Source organism: Symphalangus syndactylus, chromosome 8 (genome assembly GCF_028878055.3).
Source record: "Symphalangus syndactylus isolate Jambi chromosome 8, NHGRI_mSymSyn1-v2.1_pri, whole genome shotgun sequence".
NCBI classification, from domain to species: domain Eukaryota; kingdom Metazoa; phylum Chordata; class Mammalia; order Primates; family Hylobatidae; genus Symphalangus; species Symphalangus syndactylus.
Genome location: NC_072430.2, coordinates 120895450 through 120917707, shown reverse-complemented (window position 1 = coordinate 120917707; position 22258 = coordinate 120895450). Strand labels below are relative to the sequence as shown.

The 22258-nt window shown below is 46.8% G+C and overlaps 1 protein-coding gene across 1 annotated transcript in view; it reads left to right on the top strand.

Annotated features, from left to right (window-relative positions):
* MARCHF4 (membrane associated ring-CH-type finger 4) overlaps positions 1-22258 on the top strand; it is a 110303-nt gene that overhangs the window by 72486 nt on the left and 15559 nt on the right. Inside the window, exons 2-3 of the mRNA XM_055290555.2 lie at positions 11637-11792; positions 17837-18029. Of these exons, the coding sequence (XP_055146530.1) occupies positions 11637-11792; positions 17837-18029 (349 nt within the window). The remainder of the gene's footprint in view (positions 1-11636; positions 11793-17836; positions 18030-22258) is intronic.

The window sequence follows — 22258 nt, the reverse complement described above, 5'->3', positions numbered from 1 at the left end:
ACAAGCAAAGAGAGCAGTGTCCTCTCCCTACCTCTTTTTATTAGGATGTGAAGAGATGAAGTGTGGATAGGTGGGTACATGAAAGCCAACAATGACACCACAATAAACACTCCCTAGGTTTCAGATAGGGTCCTAACAACATCTCACAGCTGGGTGCAGTGGCTCATGCCTGTAATCCCAGCATGGCAACATGGCGAGACCCCATCTCTACAAAAAATAAACAGAATTAGGGTATGGTGGTGCATGCCTGTAATCCCAGCAACTCAGGAGGCTGAGGTGAGAGGATCGCTTAAGCCCAGAAAGTTGAGGGCTGAAGTAAGTTGAGATCGCCACACTACACTCCAGTCTGGGTGACAGGGCAAGACCCTGTCTCTAAAAACAAAACAAAACAAAACAAAAAACAAAAACCCTCACCTTGTATTATCCCATTGAATCCTCATGAGCACCTGGGAGGCAGGAAGTATCTTTGGTCCCACTTTACCCCTGAGAAAACTCACTCCAGGTCAGCAAGGATTCAACCCAGCCAGCCTAGCTCTGCAGGCCCCGCTAACCATGCTGTATCACCCCACGCCTATCGGGTGCTCAGGACAATACCTAGCCTCTAGTACATGTTCAAAGGTGTGAGTTACCAGGAGAGGCTGCAGCAATAGCAGAAGCACTGGCAAAGCGCTATAGCTGCAGATGGTGTGGATGGGGTTTGGAGTGGGTAAGTACGTTGCACAACATCCCTCATCAAGCAAGTGGAAGAACTAGGATTTGAACCCAGCAGTCAATACTTGCATACAGGGTTGGGCACCTGATAAGTGCTCAGTAAGTTTCAGCTATTAGTATTTATTTTTATCTTTGTATACAGAAGAGTCTTAAAGTAATGTAGGAGACAAGATTTGCTGAAGAGTATCTGGTCCAGCGCTTCACAAAATGAGTCTCAGCCAACCTTACCTCAAGAGAAGAAGAGAGGGTCTTCATGCAATCAGAATCTCTGGAGTGAAGCCTGAGCTTCTGAATGCGTAAGAAGCCTCCCAGGTGATTCTTACACATGCTAAACTCTGAGAACCAAGAAATCAGGGCTTAGATTGCTTAAGCCCATGGCTGCCAGCCTGAGAGGGTGGCAGAGCTGGAATTGATTCTTAGGAAAGATCTTGCTTTTTTTGCTTTGTAAGAGTCAGCGATACACAGAAGTGTTTCTAAGTGCCTGGGGCCATGATCCGGAACATTAGTGAAGTGTAACTTGTCATCACAGCTCATTTGCACTTGCAACATCTGCTGTTTCCCCTGAATACACTGAATATTAATTACAGTGACTGAAAATTAATTTTTGAAGAATTTCACCATAGCTCCTACAAAGAACACCATGAGGGTTTTGCACAGCTGAGGCTGGGATCCCTCTGCTTGTGTACGGAAGGCTGCTCATAAGAGGCAAGATTATTTGCCACTTAACTTGCCAGGGGACCTGTGCCTTTGCCTTGGCTTGATTTCTGGGGAAAAAGAGAACACGGTGACCTGGCATCCCTGAAATTTCAGGGTAGTGGCCTGGAACGTGAAAACAGGCCCAGCCCACCATATACAAATAGCCCAATTCTGGTTATGCAAGATTTATCTAAATTATGTTTTTCTATTTAGCCAGGGGGAGAACTGAGAGCAGGTCAGTCTTTAATTGTAGCTGTTTGGTAACAATGGTGATGGTAATGATGAGTTATGCAGAAAGACAAACGGACAGTATATTACACATTTAGGTCATTAGAAATACAGATATGATTATAAATGTACACATTAAACGTGACCTTTTTTTTCCACCAGCCCCCGTATAGCTTGGTTTGTTTATTATGCAGATCATGTTTGACTTCATAGAATTGGATGTTATTTAAATTCAATTATTGTGAGGCTAAGTTCTTCTTTCTAGTACCAGTTGAGTAAATTTAGAGGCAGTTAGAGGAAATAGGTACATTTGTCTTATACCAGTAAAATTATAGGGAGAAAAGCACTGCAGGAACAAAATAATTATTGTGAAAATGAAAAACATAGTTTGGAAGGTTTGGCTTGGATCTGTTTGTTTTCCTTGTCTCTTTTTACATTGTTTTGTTTTTACATTAAAATGATGAGCAGAAAGGCTGGAAAATATTCCATGAAGACGGAAGCAGATTAAACATGTGTGTGTGTGTGTGTTTGTGCGAAAGTAAGCTGCTGGTAGGAGAGTAGAACTAGAAATAATTATGTGGTTAATTGGATTTCGTGTAGATAACTACAGCTCATTAAGGCCTTAAATCTTTTTTCCCTAGTAATAGAGTTCTTTCTTTTTTTAATCAAATTATCTTGCAACAATGCCTTATTTCCTCTTGCCAGTGTCAACACACTGTTAGTCTCCTGAAGCCAAGACTTGGCCTTGGTGCCATCAGGAGGGAAGCGAGAAGCCCGGCGTGAGCTGACTGGGAAGGGAGCATGTGAAATGCCATGGACGGGTGGTGCAGCTAAAGGATTGGCTGGGACGGACTCCAGCCAGAAAACAAAGAGCTGCTCACACACTATCAGACACCACATGAGGAGAATTCAGATTGGCTGGTCTGTGAACAGCAATGGATTCTAGGGCCATAGAGGATCTTTGAAGGTCATCTTGCCAACCAGCCTGTCTCCCACAGATAAGGGGGAAACTCACTTAATCATTCTCTAGGGCAGCAGGAGTCAAACCCTTCTCCATTCGTCTCTCCTCCACAATCTTTGTTGGAAAGAAGGTCTTCCTGGTAGTTCATTTTTCTTGATCCTGATACCAGGATACATTGACCTCCCACAGGTCTGTAGAGTGAAGAAATTACTGCCTGGTGTCCTGAAGGAAGAAGACACTGGAATCTTCTGGTTTCTCCTAGCTTATTTCTATTCGCTGGCCCCACTGGTGATCCACTTTTGTCTCCTCCCCCGCCAAACCCTTTCCACCAACCCAGATCACAGACACAAATAGTTGGTCAATATCACACACAGTTTGGTTGTGCCAATAAAGTTGGTTGTGTGTGTGTTATTGACAAGCCTTATTGTCAGCTGGTTCCTCAAATATAGGAGTCCAAGAAGTGTTACAAAACAGTACTTTCTCTCTCAAGTCTGTCATCATAGAGACGATTTAATATGGACACTGGAGAATTCCTACTTTCTATGTCATCTCTCCTTATTCTTCTCCACAAATCCAGTGAATTTTTCTACTCCTATACCCGTTCCTCCCCACACCAACACACATGGGCTCCACCTCCACCCTGGAGGGGAAATTCTGATTTCAAGGCTTTAGGTTCTCTGAGTCTTCACAGTGGAACAACTACAAGGCAACTGGACATTTCCTGCTAATGTGGACTCCATCTCAGAGCAAATTTTAATGGGTTGCTATGCTTCCAAAAACCTCTGTCCCTTAACTTTGTCTTAACAGATATCTCCCCCTCACCAAAGGTGGGGTTGTAAATAAAGTGTGAAGGGAAAGTAAAACCCCATGTTGTCCCACCCCCTAACATAAACACACATCAATTAATCCCCAACAAATACTACCTACCAGGAACTGGTTTAGAGGAAAGAGACTCAGGGGAAAGCACAATATGGTTTCTGTCTTGGTGTTAATATGATAACAGGGGAGCCAGCAAGGCCATCTCTTACATCGGGACAAAGAAGGTAAGGGTCTGATGGACAGGCTGCTGTGGGTGGGAGTAGAGACAGAAAGCAGGAGTCACTGCAATGGGCAGAGAGGATATGGGTAAATTTGATGGACAGACAGGTTCCAGAGACCTCCTTTTCCATTTTCTTGAGCAAGTAACAACCTCTCTATCTTCATCTATAAAGTGAAGGAAATTGTTGTTAGCTTCATTTAGCTATTGAGGTAGTAGGTGGTATAATGTCTGTGAAAGTGTTTGCATGTAGAACTGTGAAATATTTATAACAATAGAATTATTAATAAGAAAATGTTACAGAGAGGAGAAAGAAAGGAAGCCAGAAAATTGATCAACATTTGAAGTGGGTGAGAAGGTAGGCGTAGAGGTGAGGAGATCTGCTATAAACTCTTACCTATTAGCCAGCATTTACTGAGAGCTTACTGTGTGCCAGGCATGGAGCTAAACAGAGTCTCTTACTACCCTCCTCCCTCAGTTTCACAGATGAGCTATTTCATTTTAATAGAAAGGACACTTCGTGCTGCCCATGAGCATACTTTATTTCTCTAGTCTAATCACCATAGAACTCTCCTGGATGACTATTTTATACCAGTCCTCAGACATCCAGGACCTCCCCCGCCAATCTTCACTCTCAGCCTATGCCTTTTCTTCATATTGCACTAAGAAAATAGAAGAAACCAGAAAGAAAACTTGCCAAGTCCATGGTTACTGTTTGGTTCCCATCAGCAGCATTTGACAAGGTCCATTACTCCCTCTTTTCTTGAAACAGTGTCGTCTTCTTGGCTTTTGGAAAAATGTCCTCTTGCCATCTCATTGAGCTTCCCTTCTCAGTCTCTTCTGCTGGTTCTTCTACATCTCCTGACCTCTAAACATTGGCATCCTCTAGCGATCACCTCTGGTACCCCTTCCTTTTCCTACCTATACTCACTGCTTTGGTTGTCTCATTCAGACTCAGCTTTTAACACCATCTGTACACCAAATGACTCTCAAATTTACATCTTGAGCCTGGACCTTCCCCTAAACTCCAGACTAACATATCTCTCAGTACTTATGTGACATCACCTCCTGGATATCTAACAGGCATCTCAAAGCTGACACTTTGAAACTGAGCTCCCAATCTTTCCTCCAAACCTGCAACTCCTTCAGTCTTTCTCATCTCGATTAAAGGCAACTCCCTATCCTTCTCATTGTGCAGGTCAAAATTAGCATCATTCTTGACTTTTCTGCTTCTCTCCTTACCACATCCAATCCATCAGCAAATCTTAATATCTACATCCTCAAAATGTATCCTGAAACTGACCATTTCTCAGGACTTCCTCTGCTACTATAGTGATCCAAAACACCATCGTGACTCATCTGGATGAACACAACTCCAGCCCTTATTTCCCTCCAGTCTGTTTACAATAGAGCAGCCAGTGATCCTGTCAAACATGATCAGATCATGCCACTCTCCTCTGCTCAAAACACTCATGATTGCCCATCTCACTCACAAATGCCAAGTCCTTAAAATGATTCACAAGCCTGGCCTGATCTGTCCCCTGACTCTTGATCCCTGTTATATCTCTAACTTCATTTTCGGCTCCTCTTCCTCTAAACTACTCTATCCCAGAGACACCAGCCTCTTTGGTTCCCCTAGAACAGACCAGGCATGTTTCTGCCTCAGAGCCTTTGTACTTGATGTTCCCTCTGTCTGGATGGCTCAGCCCCCAAATAACTGTATGGCTTGCTCCCTTACTTTCCTCAGCTCTTCACTCAAATACCTCCATTGAGTGAAGCCTTCATACACAGTCACCCTATGTAGGATTTCAACTCACCCCCTCCTTTCTATTCCATTTCCCTTTTCCCTGCTTATTTTTCTCCATAGCACATAACAGCCTCTTAGGTACATATGCTTTACTTTTTAATCATATTTATTGTCTGTCTTGACTAGAGAATTTTAGTCAGTCCCATTCACTGCAGTATCCTTGTCACCTAAAACAAAACCTGGAACATAGTAGATAAATATTTAATGAATAAATGATAATTGAGCAAGGCCCAGAGATGTTAAGCAGCTTGCCCAGGGTCACACAGATTGTAACAGCTTGGATATACCCAAGTCTTCCTGAGATTAGAGTCCAAGCTTTTCACCACCATATTAGTCTTATTAAAGGAATATGTCCCTAAACTGCACCCGAAGGCTGATGTTTCTATTGTCTCCTTGTTCTGTTCTCTCCAATTTCCAAACTACAGCATGGTACAGGACTGCCTTTGCTGCACTAGACTGTATTTATTTCTTTCTACTCAGTGGCAGGGATGCCTGAAACCTGTGTGGGCAGAAAAGGAAGTCTTTGGTTTACCTGTCACTACCACGGCAACCAGGTAACCTAGGGACTCCAGAAGCAAGACCTTCAGACTGAAAGAGGTGAAAAATGAAACAAGCTCAAAATAAACAGAAAGAAATCTATAAATGGAGAAACAACTAGAGACTGGTGTCTGCAGCTTGCTGTGTTATTGGCAGTGTTGGGAGGGAAACAATTTCTCCTCAACCATCACAAGTTCCTAGTTGGGACAGACCTTGTAACACAAGACAGATAAGAGAAAAATGAGCAAGTTTATTAGGGTACGCAGTGTGTGTCATGTGGGAGAAATGAAAGGTAATTCACTGGCTTAGAACTCTGGCTAATATAGCATCTTCAACAAAAACAATATATATTTAGAGAAGTGGCAAGACAAAGGAAAAGGACTTTGAGTCTCTATGGGCAGCAACTCGGGGTGGGGGGAAGAAAACAAAGGGCAGAAGAACTTCAGTGAGTAAAGCTTGTTAATATAAATTCCTCTATTGCAGTAAGCCTTGCAGTGAGCTGAGATCGTGTCACTGCACTCCAGCCTGGGTGACAGAGCGAGACTCTGTCTCCAAAAAAAACAACAACAAAAAAAATATATATACAAGTTTATATATATATATGTTTTTATATATATTCATATATAGATATATATAAATTCCTCTGGTGTCATCTGGAGGCTGATGAGGGTCTAAAGCTGTCTTCAGTGTTTACCTTTGTTCTCCTGATGGAGAGGGGGAGGCAGGATAACTTTTGTCTTTGTAAATCTATGTCCTGCTTTTATGCAAATAGAGAAAGAGCAGAGAGCTCTCCTAAATCTGCTGCTTCTTAATTGTCTTAGCTCAACACGCCTTCGTATTTTGGGGAGGCCTATTATGGTCTCCCACTGCGGTGAGCGGAATACATCTGTTCTCCCTCCCACCAGCTCCATCACAACCAAGGCTAAAAGGGTCACCTCCTGCCTCCTGCCTCCTGCCTCTAGCACGACCCCACTTAACCCATACGAGAGGCCTGCACTCTTCTTCTGTTTGGCATCCCCTGAAAAGAAGTTTCCCCAGATGCTCCCAGTGTCCCCATGGTGACACAAGGAACAATCTTGGGCTAGAAGTCAGGGTCCCTTATCCATCCCAGAAGGGCAGAGTCTCTTAGACAATTCTTTAATCTTTACTGCTCTTGGTGACTCAATTGACTCTTTTCTTTAGGCAGTCATTCCCTTCCTTATCTATTTCACCTGTCTTAGAGTGACAGTAGGAAACAGAGTTGTAGAAGAAAAAACCATGAAATTAAAGTTGTTACAGAAATGTGAGCTAGAATTGTAATAGTTTAACAGGAGGACTTACTTGTGCCATGCACTGTGTCAAACTCTTGCATGCATGACCTCATTTAATCCTTACAGGCCAGGCACAATGGCTCATGCCTGTAATCCCTACACTTTGGGAGGCTGAGGCAGAAGGATCATTTGAGCCTAGGAGTTTGAGATCAGCCTAGGCTACATGGTGAAATCTCATCTCTACAAAAAATACAATACATTTTGCTGGGCATGGTGGCATGTGCCTGTAGTCCCAGCTACTCAAGAGGCTGAGGTGGGAGGATCACTTGAGCCTGGGGAGCTCGAGGCTGCAGTGAGCCATGATTATGCCACTCTGCACCCCAGCCTGGGCAACAGAGTGAAATCGTGTCTCAAAGGAAAAAATAAATCCTTACAACTACCCTTGAGGAGGTAAGAGTTACTTGCAACGGAAAGATGAAGAAATGGAGCCTCAGAGAGGTTAAGACACTTGGCTAAATTTGCACAGCTGGTGAACAGACACTCAAAAACAAAGTGGCTGTTTCCCAAAACCATGTTCTTAACCACTCCCTCACAATGTGTCCCTTGGGGGGCAGATGATTAGAGAAGATCCCATTTTTCTTGTTTTAGTCATTCCCAGGGCACTCTGAGCAGATCATTGAGGAAGTGTCTGGCGCCCTTTGCATTTAATGAGTCCCTTTGATCTATGGAGTTTGCTGAGCTCTGCAAACAAGATCACAGTAATCCTTCCAGCCCAAATGCTGGAGCCTCAGTAACTGGGCCAGAGGAGCTTGTCCTTTCCCATACCCTGGGGCCTGTTCAATTAGTAGCACACCTTAATTGTACATCGCTGATGTGCTCAGTTCTAGGGGGTATGTAGGAGCAGCTCTAATCGCAGAGCATTTGAAAATGGTGAAGTGCCAAACTGTGGGTGATGATGGGAGACTTGGCTGAGGGTCTGAGCTGGGCCAGGAATTGGGGTGGGACCTGGAGAAGGGGAGACTTACAGGCACAGGTGCAGGTGGGGCAGCAGGATCCAGAGGATGGAAGGCGGATGAGCAGAGCGGGTGGTGAAGCTTAGAGTCTGACGCCCGTGTGACCTTGAGTGAGTCATTTAACCTTTCTCCTCAATCAGGGATATCTCTTACATTGAGAGAATTTTACTAGGGTAGAGGGGGCGAGAATTCATCTCAGTGTCCATGTAGCTTTTAACAGAGTTTACTGCAAAGAGCGTCTTCCTAAGTTTAGCTTGAATCCATCTGGCTCATTTCCACATCTGTTGTTCTTGGAGACATACAGGTCTGACCAGTAGTTGGCAAAGAGTCCCTGTTAAAGCTTTTTAGAAGCCCTAAACACTAAAAAGATGATGGGCTTTCCCCGAAATGTATATAGAAATACACTAAATCATAACCTACAAAATTTGCCTGAATGCCAGAGTTAAAATAGTTTGTTTCTCTGGATTCCACCCAACCCCCACAGCAAATACCCAATCATTACTTCCTTTTTCCTTTACCAAAGTTAAACTTTTCTAACAGTTTGTTGTCCTTGCTTTATTTTCTTCTTCTTGTTCTTTTTTTATTTTTTTATTTTTTTTTAGATGGAGTTGCGCTCTGTCGCCCAGGCTGGCACTGCAACCTCTGCCTCTGCCTCTGCCTCTGCCTCCTGGGTTCAAGCAATTCTCCTGCCTCAGCCTCCTGAGTAGCTGGCATTTTAGGAGCATGCCACCACGGCCAGCTAACTTTTGTATTTTTTGTAGAGATGGGGTTTCGCCATGTTGGCCAGGCTGGTCTTGAACCCCTGACCTCAAGTGATCCACCTGCCTCGGCCTCCCAAAGTGTGGCATTACAGGCGTGAGCCACCGCACCTGGACCATCCTTGCTTTCTAATATTTGTAATGCCAGAAGCAAGTCCCTATGCTGCCTTTTGGGGTTTTCTTCTCCCTAAAGGAAAATGAATGTTTCGCTGGAGGGGAAGCAGCATAGTCCTGGCCTCTTGTCCCTTAGCCAGGCACTGGGATTAGGCCAGATCACGCTCCTCCTTTCTCCACACAGATTAGCATGCTGAGGCTCGGGAGGCTCCCATGAGCCCCAATGGTCCCACAACAAGAGCCCAGGTCTTGTTATCAGTTGTGCCCCAGGCAGCAGCTCTTCCTGCCTTGTCTCTTGGCTGCTGCTTGGGAAGCAAGGCGTGGAGACTTCACTGTCGCTCAGCACTGTTGCCAGGGACCAGAAGTAATGTCTCTTACCTGATGGGCAATTTGACATGGCTGCTTAACAACCCGATTAATCAAACCCAGCTCATCCTGTTAGAATTAATGAGCCTAGGAAATACTGCCACGAATAATGAGGAATTCCGCCCTGCCCCCAGCATGTCTCTCCACTCACCCCCTCCTGTTTCCTTTTCAGAGCCATATAGCAGCTCCTCAGTACAAGGGCCCTTAGGCCTTGATGGGTGTGCCGAATGCCCAGCAACATGGGTATCTCCAGCCTCTTCTTCTCCTCTCCAGGAGGTGGCTGCCTACCTGTAGTCAAAGGCTGGCCATGTCCTAGAGAAGCAAAACTTCTCCTTCATAAAACAGATATGCATGCATTCAGCTCTCAAAGTTGGATTGAGTATCAAACTTTACCAGGCCCTTTACTAGATGTTAGGGCTGCAAAGATGGATAAGATATTGTCCCTGTGAGGGGCAAATGAGGCCATGCTATAACAGAGCGTATGGGAAGGGCCTGGAGCCACAGCAAAGAGGGCCTGTTGTTATTGGAGGAGCAGAGTGGGGAACCAAGGAGGGTTTCACGGGGATGAGCACCTGAGCATTTCTGCCAAATTCATTCATTGCACAAATACAGAGTGCCAGGCACTGAGCAAGATGTTTGTTCCCAGAGTTAACAAAATAGATGTGGTTCCCATTCTCACGGAGTGGGCATTCTCATTCTTGTTCCTCCAGGCAGTGCAGGCAACCTGAGAAGACACTTGACTTATTTTTTCATGTACTTCTTCAAACGTGAAAACTTATTTAGGGCTTGGCACTGGAGGAAAGGGGTGCAAAAATGAATACCTCACCCTGCCTTCTGGGGCTCCTCTGGTGGGTAGACAGGGATATGCATAGATCCTCATAATGATGTGCCAAGTGTGCTAACAGGGATGTGCCCAAGTCACTCAGCATAAGGCACTCAGAGCTCAAAGCACTGTGCTCAACCTGGAGAAGTCAGGGACCACTCCCAGTAGGAGGTGGCATTCGAATCATCTTGAAGACAGTAACAGCTGACAGGTAGACCAGGTGTAAAAGGACATTCCAAACCTCAGCCAGGCCACAGTGAGATCCTTGAGTGATAAGAGTTGAAATGGAAAAGAAATATGATTCCAGGAATCTTAGAAGGAAGAGCTGGTTCTACAGTCTGCAGTCAAGTGCATGATTACAGAGGCAGATAGAAATCCGTAATTTCAAGACCAGCTGGGCAACATGATGAGACCCCATCTCTACAAAAAATAAAAAATTAGCCTGGCATGGTGGTGCATGCCTGTAGTTTCAGCTACTTGGGAGGCCGAGGCCAGAGGATCACTTGAGCTCAGAAGATCAAGGTTGCAGTTAGCCGCGATCATGCCACTGCACTCCAGCCTGGGCAGCACAGTGAGATCCTGTTCCAAAAACAACAAACAAACAAAAAACACAGGTTTCAGCCACGGTCATCTGACATATGGTCATGGGAAGTTCTGGAGAGTGAGCCCAATGCTGCCATCCACTCAAAGGAAGTTTCAAATCCTGACACCATCTTGCTCAGTTGAGTCCTCTGCCTCTCTGATTCCAACTCCTCCAAACCGGCTTCCCAGCTACCCCCAGCCAGGCCCAAGGGTGGCTGGCGGGACCCAGGCCTTCAGTGAGGGCATTTGTCCAACCTCCTAGATCCCCACATCTACGCTGTCTAGAGCTGATGGTGGCTTTCCCTTTAGCTTGGGTCTGAGCCTTCCAATTCAGTCTCCACTAGCTAGCTTTTGTTATTTTGTTGCCTGTCTGTCCTTGAGGGCATTTGAGTTTGCAACCCTTGGCTGAGCCTTTACAGAGACACTTCTGCAGCCTGACACCCCACTGTGAACAGCAGAGGCTTCCGCAGAAACCAGCCCGCTCATCTTCGTAGAACCCTAGTAATTAATAGTACTGTGCTGTATCAAGTAGTAGCAGGGGCTCAGAGCCGTTAGTTGAGCTGCAACATGGCTTGGCTCTCATGGTGGGGGTGCGGGAGCCCAGGCCTCCTCCGTGGAGTCTGGTGCCCCCAAACAAAGCCTGTGGCCTACTTGGGTGGCCCAAACCAGGCTGCAGCTGCCACCCTCTCGCCCATCACTCACCCACCAGCCACTGTAGGTCTCAGCCTCATCACCTTCTGCTCTCTCCCTGCAGGGGGAGCTGCTGAGCCCGTGCCGCTGTGATGGCTCGGTCAAGTGCACACATCAGCCTTGCCTCATCAAGTGGATCAGCGAGCGGGGCTGCTGGAGCTGCGAGCTGTGCTACTACAAGTACCACGTCATCGCCATAAGCACAAAAAATCCTCTGCAGGTACGACCCAGGGCTGCCTGGTGGGGTTGCCGGGCCTGGGGCTTCCACACCACCTGCTTCAACAGGAGGCTTACTTCACTTTAGATTCAGGACAGTTTGAGGAAAAGGAAGGAGATGGGCTGGGTGGGCAAGCACAGTGGGTGGCATGGGGCAGGAGGGGATGAAAGGACATTTGTGTTTTCTCTTAAGCTTCAGCAAGAAGAAGAGGAAGAGATGGGGCAAAGAGAGGGAAATAGATACAGAAGGAAAGAAGTGTGGAGAATCAGAGGGAAAAGAGAGAATAAGTAAGTGAAAGGATGAATAAATAAGGGCAGAAAGGAGAGGAAGAAAGAAGGAAAGGAAAGGAAGAAATGAAGGAGGGAGGGAAGAAGAAGAAAAAAGAGAAAGGCCAGAGGGCAGAAGAGAACAGGAAACAAAAAGACAGAAGGTGGGAGGGGTGAGGAGAAGGACTGAGATCAAGCTATGGGCTGGTAAAGAAGAAATAAGAAGAATAGACTCACTGGCACTTCTCACACATCAGTGTGCATGTAATTGATCTGCAGTCTTCTCAAAATGCAGGCTATTCAGTAGGTCTGGAGCAAGGATGTTGTATTCGGTAGGTCTGGAGCATCTGTTGATGCTTCTGGTTCAGAGACCACACTTCCAATGGCAAGGGACAGAGGGAAAAACAGAAAAGAAACAGGAGAGGGAGGCAGAGAAAAATGGGAATAAGAGCAATAAGAAATAGAAGAAGCGGAGAGAATATTAAAAAGCTACTGTGGAAAGGCAGGCAGGGCCAGGGCGGAATGAGGGCCTGCCACACAGATTCAGACAGAACTTAGGGCTCCTCTGCCTGCCCCCACCACTCTATCCCTGCCCTGACACATCCATTGTCCCCAGGGGAGCTGGCACACCTGTGCCGCCCTCACAAATGCCCCAAATCAAGCAGCTCTCCTTTGGGGAGCACACACATACAAAGAGCATTTTGCTTCTGAAAATACCTCCACATATGCATGATCAGCCAATTAAGCTGCCACATAATCAATTAGTGAGCACGAGAGTGAGGATGGGGACTTCAGCTCCTGGCACAGTCTCACTCCTCCTCTCTGGGGTGGTGGTGGAGGGGGGAGCCCTGAAAGCCCAGAAGGGGTAATGGCGGTTGGGAGGGATGGTGGCGTTGGGGTCTTTGCATGGAGGAGCACCTGGAAGCACCCACAGCTATGGTGTCCAGGGTGTTTTATTTTACACCCCATGGAGTTTTACATGGGGCAATCCCAGGAATGAGTGTGTATGTGTGTGTGTGTTGCACACACACAAGTGTGCTGGGGTTGCAGGGCATTTCTGTAAGGTGGCACTAAAAGCCCCAGGCACCTTAGCTCTCTTAGTAGTATACCAAGGGGTCATAAAGAGGTGCCTTTCCCTGCTGCTGGTTCCATCTTCAATTCATTTCAAAATCTCAAAGTGTCTTAAAATAGTAGTATCACGAGACAGCTGACTCCACATCCTCTGGGTTCCAGCAGGGGTCTGAATGCCTTAACCCTCCCCTTGCTTTTCACCCGGCTCAAGCCTCAAGAAAGGATCAGATTCCAAACTCATGAGCCCACCCCCAAGCACCCTTCCTTGGCTCCACCCTTGGCTCATAAAGTGAAAATGCATTTAGGGATAACTTTTTCATGGGGGTAAAAAACGAAAAGGTTATTCTAATCTCCCAAGTCAGGTAAGCAAGTGGCAATGTTAGCAATATGGATCTATAAGGATCCATATGGATCTATTCTTGAGTCCCTACCCTGTCTTCCACTGTGAGTTTCTTGACACTCACTGCTGGGGGCTCCCTCTGATTCTGTTGCTCCTGGAAATGCAATGGTGTGTGCTCAGTAAATTCCATCTCACTTCTGGACAGCACTGGAAGAAGGAAGTAGTTTAGATTAGAAGCAATTTTGTGTGGTTGTGGTCCAAATTGTCCCAATTGTACATCCTGCGCTCCTCAGACCCAGCAACATGTGAGACAGCTGCCTGCTCAGTACAGTGGGCAACTTTTGGGCTACTATGTCCCAGCCCAGCTGGATCATTGGCAGTGTAGGATGGAGCTGGCAGGCCCCACCACAAGTGGGTGGAGCAATGGATGGGAATCCCAGGCCTGCCTCTGCTATCAGAGAGGGGAAGCTCCTTCCAGGTCTCCTGGTTCTCTTACCTCCTGGTTCATGCCCCGGACAGAGTTATGAGAAATAGGCCAGGCATGGTGGCTCACACTTGTGATCCCAGCACTGATGGGAGGCTGAGGCTGGAGGATCACTTGAGGCCAGGAGTTCAACACCAGCCTGGGCAACATAATGAGACCCTGTCTCTACAAAAGAAATTAGCTGGGAGTAGTAGCCCATGACTGTAGTCCCAGCTACTCGGGAGGCTGAGGTGGGAGGATTATTTGAGCACAAGAGGTCTAGGTTGTAGTGAGCTATGATTATGCCACTGAACCACTCCAGCCTGGGTGGGAGAGTGAGATCCTGTCTCAAAAAAAAAAAAAAAGTTGTGAAAAATAATACACTGTTTCCTGTGTATTATTTGATGATGCCCATGGGGCATCATCTCAGCAACCCTCCAGAAGCAATATTTCCAGCCAGAAGAACCACTGAAGAAGGAGGCACAGCATGGCCCTGAGAGTCTAAAGGCTTCATGGCTGCTTCCTACCCTCTCTTTGTTACGTGTGAATTGCAATTATTAATGAACATTTAGTTAGTGCTTATTAGGGGCCAGTCAGTGTTCTAAATATTCACATATATTGTATAATTTAGTCCTGGAAACAACCCAGTGAAGTGAGCACTATTATTATTCCTAACCTACAGATGAGACAATGGAGGCACAGAAGGGTTCAGCAATGTGTCCCGGGTGACACAGCTACCGAGTGGTGGGGTGGATGTGGGGGTCTGACTCCTGGGTCCAGGTCTTAACTTCTGCACAGGCACGTTTGGGAATATCCCTGCCTTGACATGCTGATCTGTATTTTTGCTGAAACATCATTAAGAACGCCCTTCAAAGCACTGGTTTAAGAGTGATTTCGTACAGGCCGGGCGCGGTGGCTCATGCCTGTAATCCCAGCACTTTGGGAGGCCGAGGCAGGTGGATCACGAGGTCAGGAGATCGAGACCACGGTGAAACCCCGTCTCTACTAAAAAATACAAAAAATTAGCCGGGCGCGGTGGCGGGCGCCTGTAGTCCCAGCTACTCGGAGAGGCTGAGGCAGGAGAATGGCGTGAACCCGGGAGGCGGAGCTTGCAGTGAGCCGAGATCGCGCCACTGCACTCCAGCCTGGGCGACAGAGCAAGACTCCGTCTCAAAAAAAAAAAAAAAAAAAAAAAAAAAAGAGTGATTTCGTTTAACATAACACTCTAGGAAGCAGGAAAGACCAACTATTTCTATTTTACAGAAAGGAAAATTGAGGGTCCTCATGATTGATTGACTTCTCCTAGGTCATATTCAGTGCGTAGGAGTGGAGCCCAATCAGGATCGGGTCATCTGATCCCTCAGTCGGTGCCCCTTCCTGTACTAAGACACACAACATCCAGTCTCTGTGCTCTTCCCCTTGTCTCTCCATTCATTGGTGCTGCAGGATGGGAGTTCAGGGTATGGAGAAACCTCATGATACTGAGATCAGAGTGGGGATCTGGTGGCAGCCTGGTACCCCGGGTGCCCATCTCCCCCTCCCAGCCCTCCTGTGAGTTTTCAGAGCTCACTCACTCTCTGCTTTCTCCCTCATCTCTGTGGAGCCTCGTATGGGACAGACAGGAGAAGAGTGCCTTGTCCATAGAACCCCACCCTGCTCCTTCGTCACGCTTCACATTGCAGTCAGGAGCCCCATTTAGGTTCCACATCTGGCTTCAGAGCTGGTAGAAGGGGCTTTAGGAATGAAGAGAAGCTTTCTGTGCCTCTATATTTGGCATTTTTGAAGTCTAGAGGAGCAGGAGAAAGTGAGGATGACGGATACCTCAACGGTAGAAACAAAAACTCAGCCAGAAGCCCTCTTTCCAGGCAGCAGGGCAGGCCCTGGAAAAAGCATTTGTTGTGCATGAAAGAAGTCTGTATGATGAAGTCATCTTCTGGAAAATCCTTTCATTATGTGTAACCCTAGGCGGGGGGAAGCAGTGGAAAATGTAAAGGCCCAATTACCTGTAATGGAGGCTATCTGTTTAACTAAATGTAGAGGCTGATGTCCTATGTCTGGACCAGCAAGTGAAATGCTTCCCAACAGTTAAAATTCCCTGGAGGCCACTGGCCAGGCCAATCCCAGCTGCAGCCAGAATGAATCAAATGCTTCCATCCGGGTCTCCCTGTTGGCGGAGGGAAAGTAGTCTGCCTTTCCTCAGAGTTCAGAGTGAAATGCTTTCTGGGGGTGTTCTTTGCAGAGTGTTATGCAAATCTGTCCAGTCGAAAGGTGTCCTTCCCCATACCTTCCCAAATTTGATCGTGTCAGTCCTCTGCTTAAAACCATTCATATCATCACATCTACACTTAGGACAAAGCACAAAGTCTCTGCATATTCTACAAGGTTCTGTGTGATCTCTCATTCTTCCTTTTCCAGTTGTCTCACCCCACAAGCTCTTTTGCTGTCTCCACTCCACCCACTCTTATCTTCTCCCAGGCTTTTATCCTTCCCATGCTTTCTTCTGGCACAGGCCTTTCCGCATGCTCTTCCCTCTGCCAGGAGCAGTCTTCCCTCCTTTCTTTGCCTAGTAACCACTTGGTCAGCTCAAGCATTGCTTCCTCTGGGAAGCTGAATCCCCCTATCACCGGCTCTCACTGTGCCATGTTCCTCCCTGACTTACCCTTGATGAATTGCATGTGCAAATAATTATATTGTTGTCTAAGTTCCCTAGACTATAAGCCCCATAGGGGCAGGCACCTTGTCTGTTTTCGCCTAGGGCTTCATTGCCAACAGCTAGCATAGTGGCCAGCACATACAAAATACTCGATATATGTTCCTTGAGTAAGTGCATGAATAAACCGCAAGTTAAAAATCTAACTCCTGGCTCCTTCAGACCTGTACTGCCTGGACCAGCCATAGAATCATAGAATTTCAGAGTCGAAATTCACCCACACCCTAGCCTTTTAACCCATCTGTCAATACTGCTATAAGCACAGGGCTTTTTCTGTTAAAAAATGAAATAATAGTGTTGATATACATTCAGTAAATTATAAGCTGTTTTTCTTCTCTCTCCCCACATCTCATTCTCTCGTCTACTGAACTGGTAATCTCTAGCATATAAATTAAGAGGCATGCAAGGTGATGTTGTAGAAAGCAAGAAAAAATAAAAATAAAAAACAAAAAAGCCTGTGCACTCTCAGCACCTATTAGTGAGAAAATAGACTGTGTTTCTCTGAAAAGAATCATCTAGGGGCAGGCCGGGCACGGTGGCTCACACCTGTAATCCCAGCACTTTGGGAGGTCGAGGTGGGTGGATCATGAGGTCAGGAGATCGAGACCATCCTGGCTAACACAGTGAAACCCTGTCTCTACTAAAAAATACAAAAAAATTAGCTGCGCATGGTGGCGGGCGCCTGTAGTCTCAGCTACTCGGGAGGCTGAGGCAGGAGAATGGTGTGAACCCAGGAAGTGGAGCTTGCAATGAGCTGAGATTGTGCCACTGCACTCCAGCCTGGGTGACAGAGCAAAGACTCCGTCTCAAAAAAAAAATAAATAAAATAAATAAATAAATAAAAGAATCATCTGGGGGCCTAGAACACCACCCTCACTAGCTCTGCATTTTCATTGTTCCCTCCATTTCTCTGTGTATATCATAATCAAGTCTAAGGGTCTTCCTTTCCAGCCATGCCCACCTAGACCCCCCTCCTTACAATGAACTGTGATCATTTGGTGTGACAGAGACTTCCTCTGCATCAAAAGTTCAATGTGAAATTCAGAAACCTGCAAAATGTGCATTGTACCACAGGTTGGAAAGCCCTGGCTTAAATCCTAAATCAGAGGTGAGCTGTTGGAGCAGCAGACAGAAGAGGGGTGGGAATGGGATAAGGGCATCCAAGCAACCGCTAACTGGCCACTCTCTCCCCTGCAGTGGCAGGCCATCTCTCTGACGGTCATTGAGAAGGTTCAGGTTGCAGCCGCTATCCTGGGCTCCCTCTTCCTCATCGCCAGTATTTCTTGGCTCATCTGGTCAACTTTCAGCCCCTCGGCAAGATGGCAGCGCCAAGACCTTCTCTTCCAGATCTGCTACGGGATGTATGGCTTCATGGACGTGGTGTGCATAGGTGGGTCTGGGGGTTTGTCTCCATGGGAAGTGGGGAACCATGTGCTTGTGGGATGGGCAGATCCCTCAGGATCCCCCACTGTGGGAGGCTGAAGCAGATATGGCCCCAGGCTTGAGACCTGGGAGCTCAGGAGAGGCCAGAGGTTTGGATTTAAGGGGTGGATGGGAAGGGGGAGGAGGCAGAGGAAAGAAGGAAGATCTAGATCTTTCCCAAACAAACTTGTCTTGCACAGTTGAAGATAAAGATGAGGCTTGCCTCTAGGAGGATTTGAGAAAAATTGTTGGTCTATGCACCTCAAGCAGGATATGCATGGCCTCCTCTCCACTGTGCACCCTACACTGCCAAGCATGACAAGGGATGCCTGCCCATTTCATTCCATTCTCTTCACAGCAAACTGCCTAGAGACAGCCATGGTTGAATCTGCCCCCACTCCCTGCCTTATTCCAGCTTTCTCTAAGCCTGTTTCAATGCCCTGAGTTTCTCTAGTCCAGTGGTTTTCCAGCTTTGTGTAGTACTGGGGCCTCACACACAGCTCCAGGCTCCCCCATCACACCAGGGAATGGAAAAGGAATGCTGCACAGAGGGGCTTCAAATCCTCACTCCTGTTTCATCATGGCTTCTGTTCTTTTATCTATTTACATGTATTTCTGTTCCAGATAAAGTTTTGTTTAAAAGGTTTCAGTGTTTTAGAAAAAAAAAATATTGGAAACCCCTGCTTTACATTCTACTCCTTCCCTGACCCCACCCGCAAGTTTATATTCTTCCTTTCTTCCGCCATGTAGTTTGGGTGGTTGAGGGCTGGGTCTTTCCCCTCCCTACCCCAACAGATGATTGTGGCTGTTGACTCTGGAGACATGGTCCAAGCAGCTAAGGAGGTGGGGGAGCGCTGGTCAGATATCCCACCCTAGAACTCTCAGGTTATCCCCTAAGTCACAGTCCTGGGAGCATTAGAGTTCCACAGTTATCCTCTCCGGGTGTTATTAGCGTGTATATTGTATTAAATATGCTACACTTCTCTGTTTGGCAGAAAAATATCTATTAGCTAGAATTTGGCTGGGATGATGTTTGTGTGAATTTCTTTGGAGTTCTTTAATATTAGGGATCAGAAAAGCCTGGAGACTTACATACTGTTTGCAGCAGCCAGAGACCAGGGATGCTGGAACTTGTAAACTTCTCTAAGCCATCTTGCTGTCTCTCCACGTTAGCTAAACCAATATATCCACTCCAAGTTCAAGAGTCTTTTAATTATAGCACCTAGGCAGTGAGAGAAGCAGACAGCCCAGGTTTGGAGGACTATGAACGGGGAGCAATTTGACATTGATGCATTCTAGTTTCTTTCCCCCTCCCACCAAACTCCCCTCCTACTCCTGCTGAGCCCTGGATTATTGATGCCAAAAGCCAGGTGTGTCTCCATATGGAGGTTTACAGCAGCTCTGGCATGGAAGCGGGAAACAGTGGAGGGGCCCCTCTTGCTGCCCTTCATTCTCCTTCAGGCAGGCTTTAGATCAGTCTCTGATGTGTCCTATAAGACATGCTTTCCTGTCACATGATGTATTAGTCAGCTAGTCAGCACTGGCTACAGTAACAAACAATTCCACAAATCGCAGTGCCTTACAACAAACATTTATTTCCCATTCAGGGATTTGGGAGATGGCTTTGGTTCTGCTGAGGTTGGCTGGGCTTAACTTCTGGTTGTGCATTGGGTTCAGGCCTGCTCTGAGTGTCTCCTCATGCTGGGACCCAGGCTAAAGGAGCAGAGACTACTGGGTGTGCTATTTTCCTAGATGAATGCAGGAGCACAAGGGGGCTTGGTGGAAACTTGCAAAGCATCTCAAAACGCCTGCTCAGGACTAGTGCACTGTCCCTTCTGCCCACAGCCTATTGGCTAACACAAGTCATCAGTAAGCCCAACATCAATAGGGTAACAGGTCAGGGAAGTAAGTTCCTTCCCTGGAGGGAGCACGGACAAAAGAGAGGAGCATAAATACCCGCTACCACCAATGGCTCTACAGATTTGAAGACTGAATTGAATATAGAAGAGACCATGTCATCGACCAGTCTGGCTTGCTTGCTTTGCAGCTGAGAGAACTGAGGCTCAGAGAGAGGAAATAATCTGCTCAAGGTTCTTATCTGGGATTAAAAGCGAGGTGTCCTGACTCACAACCCAGTGCTCATTCCATTAGCTCTCTTGCACCAGATAGCAGGAGCCCCATGGTGTGACCTATGGAAAACCTACAGATGCCACCTGTGACTTTGAGTGCACCTGGGCCTACTCACAAGGGGGTGTCACGCATAGGTCTGTTCGCCATGGCTCTGAGCCTCCCAGCGCTCCTGCTCAGCCTGGCCTGCTGCTCTGGTCTCTCCTTCTCATGGTGTTTCTCTCTGAGTAGGGCTCTGTGCCATCTCTCCTCCTCCTCCTGTTTCTTGGCTTTTTTCTAGCTGCCTGCCTTTTCCCTGGCACACTTCTATCTCTCTAATTCTTTTTCTTATACACATGTGGCACTCAGTCCTTCAGTTTATTGGGAGAAGCAGAGTGGGCTGAATATTGAGAGTTTTCATTGTTTTCCTTTTTTCGGAAAACATAATAGCTCAAGATGCAAAAGCACGCCATAATTTATCCATTCTGTGCCGACAAGCCAGTGACTGCTTGGAGACAGCTATGGGATGGGAGAGGGAATGCAGAGGGACCCTAATTGCTTTCAGTGTCATCCAAAAGTGGTGAGATCTTTTGACATTTAGACCATCTCACCTTTAAGGAGTTCAGACAGCTCTATCATTGCATTGATTATAATAAGAACCTATACCCTTTCAGAGCATGACTGCGGGGCAAGGATTCGTCTTCCTGTTTTTCAGATTGTAAAATTCTGAAACAGAAGCGTTTGTCTTAGGCTGACTCCTACAGCAGAGTAGAACTCTCAGTTCAGTGTTTTCATAGGAGAGGTTGTCCACAGGGGAAAATGCTGGGAGAAGAAATAAAAAGGAGTAATATGTGATCTTGCAAGAGAGTGGGAGGTGCAAGGCATTGGCAGGAATCCACAAACAGGTTCTTGGGGTTGCAATGATGAGGATTTTAGTGATGGTAAAATGATGATAACCAGTAGTGATGATGGTGGTTTGAGGGTGAAATTCAACTTCTCCTTCTGTGCAGTATTCTGTCCAGTAGAGGGAAAACGCATCACACTGTACAATTTGGTGCAAAAATATCCACTTTTTAAGGGCTCTCTGGAGGAAGAATCGGGTACAGCCTGCAATGCCTGCCAGGGATATCTTTATTTTAGGCTCAACTAGACATTCTGACTCATGGGGACTTCCAGAGAGCACACTTGGTATTAGATTCACTCAGGGCAATGTAGGACAGGAACCACAGCCTCTGGGATGGCAAGTTGGGCTTACCTCTGCAGGGAGTCCTCACCGCACTCCACATCCTAGTCCCCGGCTATTCTCTTGGTTCCCAAACAGTAGCTCAGGAGCAAGAAGATGAGACCCACAACCATGGGTATAGGGTCCACCTGAGCATCATTTCCAGGGTTCCCACAGAAGTCAAACTCAGTTCAGGTCACTGTGCTTGGGGAAGCCCAAAGCCACAGTCTCCCAGCAGGCATTCCCAGTAAAGCACCCATCAACCAGGGGTTGCCCCCAACTCAAGTGATGCTGTAACACAGCCGACACTCCACCTTCATCAGATTTCCAGAATGCCAACCCAGGGTGCAGTTTGCTTTGAGAGAAGGAGAAAATGTCCCCATCACCCCTCTCCCACCACCTCCTGCCTCCATCCATGAACCTGGACCTCTGGCCACCCAAACCGGATTTACTAAACCAATGAGAGACAGAGAAGCTAGAACAGGGAACAGAGACCTGGCTGGGACGGCCAGAAGGAGGCACAGCATGGTCTTCTTGCTGCACGAAGGCGGAAACAAAGGCAAGAGCCACGGGAGTCATCTATCTTACATTTGAGGCATTCTACAGTTTCAAAACCTGATAAGTTAGTTAAGTTAGTTTGCTTCCATGAAAAAGGGGGAAGCTTCCCTTCCAGAAGTCCTGAGAGAGTGGAAGAAGATAATGTGAGTGGGAAGAGGAAGAGGAGGCTCCCTGGCAGAGAGAGAGTAGAAGGGATTTCAGCAGAGGGGCATCTTCTCAAGAAATGCTGGTTGAGGAAAACGTTGACAAAAAAGCATCAATATCCATAGGCCCAAGCTCCTTGGATGGGTGGAGCAATTCAGCACCTGAGA